General features: G+C 45.7%; 1 protein-coding gene across 1 annotated transcript in view; it reads right to left on the bottom strand.

Annotated features, from left to right (window-relative positions):
- Nucleotides 1–12597, bottom strand: part of LOC144780943 (stAR-related lipid transfer protein 9-like) — a 540925-nt gene that overhangs the window by 248217 nt on the left and 280111 nt on the right. The window contains exon 7 of the mRNA XM_078659512.1: nt 11000–11112. Within this exon, the coding sequence (XP_078515638.1) occupies nt 11000–11112 (113 nt within the window). The remainder of the gene's footprint in view (nt 1–10999; nt 11113–12597) is intronic.

Here is a 12597-nt window from a genome sequence, read left to right as displayed (position 1 = left end):
TGGATAAGGCTGCTACAGCCTCAGGTGGCAATCTGTACTGTCTGATTCGTGGTAACACTACACCTGGTTTGAGAGTCACACGATAGGGTGTGATTTGCATGTAACCTACATCAGTTGGACCTTGCGCCCATAAATGCTGCGGAACCTTAGACAATCTGGAATCAAAATCTCGTAATACATAGTGACCCTTGAAGTCACGTAGGAACAGACGTATTCCCTCTGGGGAACAGCAAATAACTGCACCTAATTCTTTCAATGTCTTAATGCCTAATAGATTTTCTGGACATGACTTAGTAAGTAACAGATCAGTAGTACGGGACAATGGACCTACTTCTAGAGTAACTGGCTTAGATATTTCATTAACTATGGGTTTTCCTGAAAATCCAAGGGAAACATTTCTTGAGCCTGAGAGCGGAGCCCCTGGAACTTCGGCGTGACTAATTGTGGTCCTACTTGCCCCTGTATCGATCAAAAACTTTCTGTCTTTCCCTAATACTTGACTGTGAACATAGGGACCTTCTTGATCTACAGGTATCTCGATGAGAGGCAAGCCTACCTCCCTCTCTAGGCTGTTTCATGAATATGACTGATACTCTGGATACTCGGACTGTGCATACTGGTACATCTGCGATGTAACGTGCTGTGTTGCAGCAATAGGCTGCGGTACTGTAACTGTCTGTGGTGCATTCTGTGACTGAGGAGTCTGTGAAACTTGTTCTTGTCTCGGCGGACGTGGTCTTTCTTTAGTCTTACCAGTAGCTATGTTATGTTTCAGAACTGCACACTCGTTTATAAAATGACCTGGCTGTTTACAATAATTGCAGTTCCCTTTAACGGGAGCTGCAGGATGACTGGCTTGATTCTGACCTCTCTTCTGACTGTCTTGAGGAATAGATTGTGCAACTAGCACTTTCATTTTCGTGTCTTTCATACGTTTTCTTTCGTGTTCTTGCTCTTCTCTAATTCTATTCTGGTGATACTGGAGCATCTGGAGCATCTGGGACGGAGTATTTGCTTGCCAGGTGCTTTCGACTTTCAAAACTCGGTTTTTAATTTGTGGACTTGAATTCTCGACTAATTTGGTAACGAAAAGATGAGGGTACGACTCACTACTTGTCTTGAGACCACTGTTGATACTGAAACATTTCTCAAATCTAGAATAAAAATCACTGATGTCTTCATCTTGTTTCTGTTTACAGGCTGAGATTGCATCCCAGTCTTCTTTCCTAGTTGTCAATAATCTGGGTAAAACTTGAATCAATAATTCTGGTAATTCTTTACATTTATCTCCAAGACCGGTACCTGGTACTCGTGCCTTGTCTTCAGCTTCTAGAGCTGTCCAATCGATCTTTTTCTCTCCCACCTCCCATTCTTTTTCCTTTAACTTTTCATACACCCCTGCGGGTAGCAGGACCTTTAACATTTTAATGATATCTGGGTAAGTGTATTCTCCCATACGGAGCATGTCTTTTAATTCTCTATGGAACCCCGCTGGATCTTTGTCATGACAGGGAATTAATTTCTTCATTTCAAGGAGTTCCATCTTTGATATTGGAGTGTATACAAACACTCGTTGCATTACGCCACCCGCCCCTTGGACTGGGTGGACTTCTCGTAGCGGATTCTGTCTGTCTATGTAGAATGGTTTACTTTCTGGGGGTGAGACATGAACAAAATGCGGGTTCAGGAACGTTCTATACTTGTGACGCTGTTCTAGAATGACACTTATTAAATCGGTACCTAGACCTCTCCATCTGTACTGGAGTAACTCGTTCAGGATATCATGTAACGGGCCTGGATCAGAATGTTGACCCTCATACAGGGTAATGAGGTGTTGGATCATATACATACCCACCAGTCGTTGCTCGGCTGGGGGCAGTTTCAGAAACATTTGTGCCACTATTTCGTCTGGAAAAGTGGTAGAATCAGTAATCCATCGGACTGCTGATCGGGCTAGTTCTTGTTCGTGCATGGTACTTAATTCGCTATAACCGACTCGTGATTTCAGAATGTGGTCGGTAGCTTGAAATACTTGCTCTAAAGAGCCTCGTTCTGGTGCTGGATGGTGAAAAATAGACTTAGGTTCTGGACGTAAATGGCGATCTGGAAATCTGGATTTTCCTACATACGCTATTCTGGCGGGATTCTCGTCTTCCTCTTCAGGATCAGAGACACTTTCTTTCTCGCTTACTTGTGCTGCTTTACGCTGTTCGTGTAACCTTATTATTTCTTTACGAATTTTCTTGTACATACTTTCCATGGCACTAATGGTCTTGTGCTTACCCTCGGCTATATTATCACTCCACCTTGTTAGGATTCTCATTTCGGCGGGATCTTTAGACGGGTAATCTTGTTCTCTTATTAAACAATTGATCAGGAACTTTAATATCATGAGCTGAATCTCGGCTTTCCTTTGAGACATAATCTCGCCAATACTTTCTGGATCATCCCCTGTACGGATGAAACGATATATTCTGTCTAGATCTTCTTTCATATTTGGTAAGGTGACTAGATACTCGGTCACCCTTCTTACGCGTACGGAATATAAAACCATATTATACTCGCCTGGGACTGTGTCATAGACACATTCGGCAAGGGCTTGTCTGATTTCTGTAACAGACTTATTACTTTTGGGAGTACGCTGTGATGCTTGAGCGTGTAATTCGAGTGCTGATAAACGCTTGTGTGGCGGCGGGGTTTGAGGAGGACCTCCTCCTACGGCCCCTAGACTGGAATCGTCGACTGACATTCTTCGTGCTTGCAGGGTCGGTAATTGTAACGTGGGCTGAACTTGTATGGCAGGCTGACCCGGGGGTACCGTAACAGGTACTCCGGTGTCTGGAGGAACGGGAAGTGCCTGATTTACAGGGACAGGTGGAGCGCGAACTGGATTTGCATATTCTGGAACTGTGTCGTCCAAATAGGACGAAATAAAAATATCAGCTGCGGTCGGTTTGTGACGTAGCTTGGTCGGAACTAATGGTGGCGGGAAATTACTGGGTGCCTCTGGGGTCGCTTTCGGCAAGCCTTCGGCAAGGAGAGGATACATACCCTTAATAAGGGCATGCCTCTGTCTGTCTGACTGTTCGACTTTGACTTGTTCACCTATCTCGATTAATTCTCTTTCTTGGGCTCGTTCTTGGGATTCTCTACTTAACTCTGACTTTCTGACTTCCTTTTCCGTTCTTCTATGCGCTTCCTTACGCCATAACTCGATGGCATCTTTCTGTGACTGTCTGGCTTTCTTTTTCCATAATGCTTCTTCTACTCGCATGATACATTCGGCATCCCATGTACCCGATACGGGCCATCTATACTTTTCTTCTAACTGTTTGGTATACTCTACCCATAAATCTAGATATAATATGGCGCTTATGCCATGTTTCTGATACATAAAGTGACCTGGACTGTCCCTAGGCGGAACAGGAACTGCTGCTTCCAGCAGACCCTTTCTAGTTTTTAACTGACGTAACTTGGAAAAGAGCGGCATTCTAAACTTGACAATACAATACACGAAAAACAATAACAATTGGGAAAACAATTCAGGCATACCACGACGTTGAAAATACATTAAACAACATTATGAATAACATTTCGAACAGAATACTACCTGAAAATACTGAAAACAGAAACAGAACAGAATTCTCGAGAACGGAACAGACTAGAGTTACTGGATGCACTGCTGTAACAGTACGGAACATACCGGTCCCATAAAGGAACGCATCAAGACCCGTATCCACCTAGGTGAACACTTCGTTTGTGGGCTTGGGTACCACCAACCCACGGACCAGGAGTCAATTTAGACTGACCCTGTCTAGACACTACCCCAGCAATGGTACTCACCGGGCAGCACGGAACGGAAGGCCTCGGACGGGACTGGACTACGACGGACTTCGGACTTCAGTTACGGGTGGGCCTCCGGATACCTCGGACCTTGGACTCTCGGCTTGGGCTCTGGTCGGGACTCGCCGCGTTCCTCCACCGTCTCGTTCGGATGCTGGACCGCCTCCTCCGTCTCCTCCGTGGGCCTGAGGGATACTTGGAGCAGAAATATCTGCCAGTGCACGGTATGGTTCCGTCACGACTGCAGAGGGTCAGGGGGTCGGCGTGGCTTCACCGACGCGTGGGGAAAGGGCAAGTCCCTATTCGGGCGCCATTATGTGGTAAATAAATAAATAATACCCTATTTTTGATAGCATAACAGATAGCTCAATAAATAAGAGTCAAGATTCGAGGTAGTAGGAGTTTCTGCAGGTTTATTACAGCATAAGGACAGGATCAGGACAACCTGCATAGGAATAGGACAATAAGGCCCGGCAGCTGCCGGGGCTGGGTCTGGGATGAGCGCGCTAACATTTAATAACAAAACATTGACTTATATACATAGCGCAAACACATAGCAGTACATTGCAGTAGGCGTAACAGTAGGTGGAGTAGGAGGCGTGACGCGTAGCAGTCGCGAGAGATAACAGTAAAAAGAGGTGTAACTGGGAGTATACATAGACATGTGGTGCAAACGTAACAGAATATGTCATGAATGGGCGGAAACATTGGAGGGGGCTACCTAAGGAGCCGGGACCTCTAACCTAATGGTGCGCGAAAACTAGCAATGACGTGTTACTAGGAGAAGCTGGGGGCTACGAACTCTGTGCTAGGAGCAGAGACTAAAGTCTGGAGGGTCGGAGCGACATGAACCTAAACCCTATCTGGTATCTACTGTTTAGGGAACATGTTGATATAAACTAGAAGTCATGAGGGGAAAAGCTAACCTGATTCTAAGACTGGACCATGCATTATTCTACATGTAGTGCGTGATGAAGAATATTAAATGACCATTTAAATACAGTATTTCTCTAACATGGAGACGAGAAGGCTAGACAATGACGGAAACTATTGATGCAGTTCAATAGCTTAGGAATGCAGAGGAGGAGGACTGAACTGATAACCGGAACTATAACATACTTTTGGCAGACTCAGAGGCAGAGCCGGGGTGCACCGGGTACTGCAAGGCAGGAAGTAAGTGAAGGGTCGAGGATACAGGTGGGGGCTGTATCGCTCCTCAGCGAGGCTTTCAGGAGACAGGAGCTGAATCTGTGGTCCGGGCCCTTTTGAGGCCTGGAAACGGGGACTTTATAATTGAATAACGTGCACACTGAGAAACGTGGCAACATTACTTACATAGGCCTGATATTCGTAGTATTCACGAGGACTGGAAACTAACATACTAGAGGTGGACACAACTGCAATTGCGTCTTTAATCAGAAATGGGGAATAACATATGCATATTGGTCATGCACACATAACATATGATGGATGGGGCGTAGGGACACAGAACATGGCAAAATTTACTTTTCCACAAGGTCATCAGACAGAGATTTGAAGCAATGCAAGGGCTAATCTAAGATGATGCGAAGAGTTCCAATAAGTCATTGGTTTGCTCAGCTTGTCCTGGGTCCTTCTCAGAAGTCATCAATTGAGCCAAATCCCTCTGCTTCCTCCGAAAGACCAGAACAGATTTCAATTTCCAATTGGCATTTCTTATGATTCAGCCTTCTCGACCCTGTGAGTCCCAAGTGCAGGAATTTAGGATCCAATTCACAAAGCAGGAGTTGGAAAAGTCACAAATATATTTCTTTTTTTGAAAACAGATTTTATTGACTGCGAACGAAACACATATAATGCGATGCTCTGTCATCCAGAGGTAACCGCCATAATCAAGTCTCAAATAGCAATTACAGTCACTTTTATGTAATGAAGCATAATTACAAAAGAATAACACGATTAGGAAAACTCCGACCCCCCTCCTGCCCTCCCCCCCAAGATCCCCCCCCGCGCGCGCGCCGTTGCCCGCTCTACCTGTAACATGCCTAGCAAGAGAATGTACTCCAAACACACCAAAACACCAACATTGTCCTCATGGCTATCAATCTGTCAGGGGGGCTGGGGGGCATTGCCTTCAGGCGGCGGATCCAGCTCAAGTCCACGATAGTCCTCCCACCTTTTCCAAATGTTGTAGTGCTTTCGAGGGCAGCCCCTCGCCAGGAATATTGGTTGTTCCATCCCCATACAGAAGTCCATCCCACGCCTCCAGGCCAGAAGCGATGGTGCACGGGGCGCCTTCCAGGACTGTGCAATGTCTCTCTTTGCCAGCGTTAGACCCAATAAGAGCAAATGGCGCTTATACCTATTGCCCCCTACCCCAGCCATGACGTGTAACAGGGCCAGTTTAGGCTATCTCTCTGCAGCACCCAAGCCAGAGCCTCATTTAGACATTGGAACACACCATCCCAGAATCTTCGTAGAGCCCTACATTCCCAGACTGTGTGCAGCAGCGTCCCTACCCCAGTCCCGCACCGAAGACAGTCGGGAGATGCTACCTAGCCCGCCCTCCACAAGCGCTGTCTAGTGTAATACGTGCGGTGCAGGTATCGGAATTGGATTAAACGCAGGCGCGTGGATATGGCTGCCCCCCAGGGTCCCTCCAGTGCCTCCACCCAGTCCTCCTCGTCTAATTCCCCAATGTCCTGTACCATGCATTTTTAAGCTGCTGCAGATCTGAGGAGCAGTGTCGCACAAGAGTCTGATATATGCGCGACAGTTTTTTATCTGGTAGCTCCCCCATAAAAACTTTGGCTTCTAGTGGACTAAACTCTGGGAGGCGTTCCAGTCCCGTAATGTACGGCGTTAGGACATGCCGGAACTGGAGGTATTTAAAGAATTGAGTACGAGGCATTCCAAACTCTTTCCATAGATTATCAAATTACTTAAGCACACACCCTGACATGACATCCCCTAGGGTAGAGATGCCAATCGCATCCCATCCCCGGAAGCCCGCCAGGCTGTCCAACTGGGGCAACTGGCCATTTCTCCACAGCGGGGTTTCCTGAGTAAGAACATTCCACCAGACCATTCTATGCAGGGCCTGTCTCCACACCCGAAAGACCACCTGCGTGATAGAAGGAAGGGACCTCCTGAGCGGCGCTGAGTACAGGAGCGTGTGAACGGACGCAGTGCCCATTAGGGCCCTCTCAACGGCATACGCAGGGTCGCCCCTGTCCGCATACCACCAGCCGTTTAACACTAGGAAGTGGGATGCCTGATAGTACGACAGGACATCTGACGTTGCTAATCCCCCAGTATAGGTAGATAGGAAGCACGTCCGCAGAGCCACCCGCGCAGCTCCCCCCTCCCACAAAAATCCACTCAGCATCGAATTCAGGCGCTGGAACCAACCTGGCGCGATTACCAAGGGATGATTTTGTAGTTGGTATATCAGGCGCGGGAGCGCCACCATCGTGAAGATGGCCGATCTGCCAAGGATGGAAAGCGGCATCTTAGACCACACTTTCAAGTCTTCGCGAGTTCGATCCCAGGCCGGGGTAATATTGCGTTCTCGGGCTATGACCGCGTCCTCAGACAGAAAGATGCCCAGATATTTCACACCATCTGCGGCCATCTGGATCTCTCGAGCCCAGGCCCCCACCGTCCGTGAACCTCCCAGTATCCAGAGCGTGGATTTTCGGGGCTTCATATAGAGGCCAGAGGTTTCGCCAAAGATTTGCAAAATACGCAGGAGTCGGGTCCCGGATTGTTCCAAATCAGTAAGGAAGAACAATACGTTGTCGGCGTATAAGGCGATTTTATCCACTAGACCCTCCGACCACCTAAATCCCTTAAGCTGAGCATCTATACGAACCCATGCCGCGAGGGGTTCCATAGCGAGCGCGAATAAATATGGAGAGAGGGGGCAACAAATATATTTCTGACCCTAGATTTTTGGTGGGATTTTCCAAAATTGTAAGTTAACTTTGTGAGTGTAACATTCCATGAATAATTAGCATGTGGCGCACACACAGAAAGAGAAAAAGCCTCTCAGGATTGTTTTTGTGCAGGAAGATTGGTACCCCTCCTGCACAAAAACAATCCTGCCTGCAACACAGGCACCCTTGGTGCAAGGCTGCCAAAACAGCGCCAGCGCAAGGGGAAAGGAAAGGAATGCGCCCATTGGATAAATACAGCACATTCCTGCCCTTTTCATGCGACGCAGGCCAATACAACAAGGGGACCTGCTGCACCCCCGCAACACAAAGGTCATAAATATGGCCCCCGATGTTTTGCAAACGCGCCTGCGTCTGTAGCTTCACAGAGCCGAGGTACAAAGTTAGACACTGAAATTAGTGTTCATCTCCCAGCCGAAGGAGCCCCGTTCACCTAGGCCCTCCCCTGACCCACATTACTACTTGCAACATTGTTGCTCATCTCCCTCCTCCACCTCCTACCCTTAATTGCCCGATCCCCCCAACCTCCTTTTTTGCTTGGACCTTCTCGGCCGCCCCATGCCACCAGAAAAGAAATGCTAAGGCCTTTGATTTCCTTTACTTTCCGTCATGTTGCACACACACTGCGCAGCTGTGCAACATGGCTAAATAAAGAACGGCAAGGCCAACAGAACTCGTATAGGTGAGACCTATTGGCTTTGCCAATGCTTGTTTTACACTGTGAACTACAGGATTCCAAAGGTGCACATTATGTACTGCTGTGATGTCATGCAGGTATGGGCGACAGGGGAGGGGGCAGCATTAAGGCGTATTCCCTTCATCACTCCATTGCTTTGTACCTAGGACTGCGCTATACGCCCACATACGTACAGACATACATCAAACACCTCAAGGGACCATATAGGTCGAATGTGTGGGTTTACCAGAAAGCCGGATCTGAGTAAGAGGAGCTTTAAAGATTAACGATTAGACATATTCAGAAGGAGGCTTGAAAGAGTTAGGATTTACTGTCTGTGTCATCCTTTAAAACATACATGAATGTCCGCGTGTTGTCCCTGCCATGGTCTGCTTGACTCTGGGAATTTATTTGGGGCACTTGTTAGAAGGAGGGAGTGTTGAGGACACAGGAGGGCCCAACAAGACCTGGAAACCCACTCAAATGATGGGAAAGAAGCGGGAAGCACCATTTATAATATTTCTAGTTAGCTTTTCACCACCAAACATTGAACCTGGCGCACAAAATCGACCAGTTTAAATCACAATGATAGAGAAAAAGTGTGCCTGGTCTATGACAAAATTTAGGGAAATATGCAAATTTGATCTAACAGACCTATCCATATGTTTGGAGCAAAAGTCCACTTTTATGGAAATCCAAAAAATCCCTGGAATATTCCAGGAAAACTATGCTAGTAGTTTGAATTCCAATCGAAGCCCATGTTAGATGTCTTCACATCTAACATGGGCTTCGATTGGAATCCTATAGAGCATATTATCAAGCCCATTATTGCCGCTTTATCGGCAGTTTTCTGCTGATAAAGCAGCGATAATTTTATCTCCTGTAGTATGCCCCTAAATTTGATGGAGAGTTGTAACACAAGAGGATGGTCATATTTGAACGACAAGATGTAAATGGCTATAAGTCTTGCGTGGCCTACACTAGGCCTCACATATATTTCTATCACTGCCCTCAATTATACACATGAAACAATTATTGCAGCATAGGCTAGTTTCTGAATCACAACGACTTCTTGTTAACATAAGAATTAGTCAGCTTTTTAACGACAAAAAACAAAATTCTAAAAATTTAGAAGAACCCCACCGTGTCTCTGAATGATTCTGTGATACTTCTTCCAATACCAATCTAGATTTTTAAAATGTTTAACATATTCTATTTTATTGATTCTGCAAAAGGACGGATACACCTATATACAAATATTTTAAGATCATCAGTTTTATATTTTTAAAAGAGACCAATAGATCTGGATGACAATAGGTACCTACCAGTCTTTCCAATATGTACCTAAATGTGTGGTGCATGTGTGTTAATCTATAAAGTCAATGTTCATTAAACAATCCAGTGCTAGGCATGTTCAACACCACCAACAAAAATGAAGGATAGACATGACAATAAAATTCGGTGTAGACACTTCTTTATATAAATTCTTCAGGACAAACATCATTAGTTTGTGAATTGAAAAACATATGTTGTAACTTTGATTCATGTGTTATGATTCCTGGCCTAATTTCAATTAGCTAATGGAACAAACACATAGGGGCCCATTAGGATGTCAGGCGGATTGCCCCCGCCAGGCTGGCGGTGACTACCACCCGACATCCGCATTCGAACTCCTCCCCACCATATTAGTATGGCGGGGGGACCTCCGCGGACGGAAAGACCGTTTGACGCTTTTCCGCCCCGGTCGCCTTGCGGCCGGGGCGGAAAAGGATTCATATGGTGGTGGTGTCTATTAGACACCGCCAGCCATATTACAATGGGCTTAGGCCACGGAATGGCATGCGGTCTTCACTCTGGGGCCCCCTGTGGGCCCCCAGAGTGAAGGAGAGGTGGGGGGTGCACACGGGGGGGTACCTGTGGTATCATTTGCATAAACAAAGCGGCAGGCACCGCGCGGTACCTGCCACTTTGTTTATGCAAATGTAAAAGTGCATTTTTAGCATTGTGGCGGGCGGTGCTGAGAGCACCGCCCGCCACAATGCTAAAAATACAGGATGCGCAAGCCACAGTGGCGGACGCATCCTAATACCCCCCGTGGGACCTCTGCCCTTATAGCGGGCGGTCCCGATTACCGATGGGATGGCGGGCAGACTAAGTCCGCCCGCCATCCTAATGGACCCCATTGTTTCTCTTTGGCAACCACCTGGCAACACTACATACAAATACCTCCTAACTAGACTGTTCGCAGATTTCAGAAAAAAGTTTGAATGAATAATCAATGTCAAGATGTGTACCAAGTAAGTTTTTGGCTGAATGTGCCACCATCTCATTAACAAAAAACATTTTCATAGTGAAATGATAGTACTGTTTTTGAATCATTAAGTTGCACTCTCTCTAAAATCGTCCAACACCAACTGCTTCTTAACGACAAATTTTCAGTTTAGCGGTTACGGTGCAGTATTTCCTCTTTAGCTGAAGCACGGTCATGAGATGAATGCATATATTCCAAGCACATCTTTCAATCTCACTTAAAGGGTCATCTCACCTTGAACATATGGGCCCTTCTCTGGATGTTCTCGAACCCTGAGAGTGTACGGCTTCTTCCGCTCTGATTGCTTCAACAAATCCCGGACCCGTTCATTGTAGATTTCAAGGAAACTGATGACAAAATGATACCAACATTAATTTGCCAGTTTTAGTGACATTTAAACATTCGGTTTTATTTACACTAATATTTTTTATTCATGATGATTTTTAGAATTATTTTGTATCTTATATGATCCATTTTTTAGATCAAATAAAAATTTATTGAATTGAAGAAGCAGATAAATGTAAGGTAAGCAATTTTGTTGCCCCGTAACATCTGCAATCTTTAACATTGAAGGCAATGCATATATAAAATAAGACATCAAAGGAATTATGGGTATGCAGCAATACGTTGCACACTTCAAGTTTGCACGTTAACTTGTGTGCACACGTGGAATATTTCTGAACACTTTGAACACCAAAAAAGAAGTTTTAGAAAGGAGTGCTAAGTACCGATCAAAGATCATTTTGATAAGAGGTAGCTAATAGTCAACAATGTTCATTGGACTTTGGCCAGCACCAGCATGTCCTAAGTCAACCACAGAAAAACAACGCAGAGCTTAGACTCTCCCTTAACATAAATGGAGGAAAACAGAACATCTCTTTCACAAAAGGGTTTTCACACCTAGGTGAAACCCATGCCCTGAGAAATACAGGAATGGTAGTAAATTGTGCATCCTAATTCACAGAACCGGGTTTATTTAGGATTGTAAATTGCACTTAAAAAAGTGGAAAACGGTTGTACGTTTAGGATTAAAGGCAGGACATGGTTTGTGGTATCCATGTAAAATATGGTGAACGGATGTATGTCATGACAACGCGAGCTTTACACCGCGCTACCATTACAACGCATCCCTCACAACGCAAGTCGTTACAACGACTTGCGCTGTAGGCGCTGGATTTAGGAGTAGAATAATTTACTATTCCAACTCCAGCCTACGTAACAGTAGGGAAGGTGTTGGAATAGTAAATTATACTATTCCTTAGTATATAGCGCCATTGTTGTAACGACTTGTGTTGGGATGGCTGCGTCGTAATGGTAGCGCGGTGTAAAACCCGCGTTGTAATGGCTGTCTTCCATGGTGAACACTGACAAACGAGTAGGATTGTGGGTATTTACCAAAAGGTTTGTTAGATTCACACATGGAAGTAAGCCCAAGCAAATTTACTGCAATGAATGGCTTGAGTGTGTGCTTCCCCAAGGTGGGGAACAGGAAGGGTAAGACACCCACATTACATGGAAGTTTGTGGAAGGGAGAAAGAAGCAGGAAAGGAAAGTCAGGAAAGGAGCGACAAAAGGATGAAGTAGAGATGAGAAATAACTAACAAGAGTCAAAAATAGAGAGAGAAAGTGGAGGAACAAAGACGCATGAAAAGACGCAGCATTGGCATTCAGCAAACCCAACATTCACTAACCAGGCAGCGGGCTCTCAAAGACAAACATTGGCCTTGTGTCATTTTTTAAACTAACTAACTAATTAAGCTCCGTCTTTCCCTCAACCCTGCCTCTACGGAGTGCGCCTCTTGGTCATCTTTTAGGGACAAGGGTTTAAGGAG

The sequence above is a fragment of the Lissotriton helveticus genome, chromosome 9 (genome assembly GCF_964261635.1).
Source record: "Lissotriton helveticus chromosome 9, aLisHel1.1, whole genome shotgun sequence".
Classification (NCBI taxonomy): Eukaryota; Metazoa; Chordata; class Amphibia; order Caudata; family Salamandridae; genus Lissotriton; species Lissotriton helveticus.
Note: the sequence above shows the minus strand (reverse complement) of the source record. Positions and strands in the feature narration are given on the sequence as shown.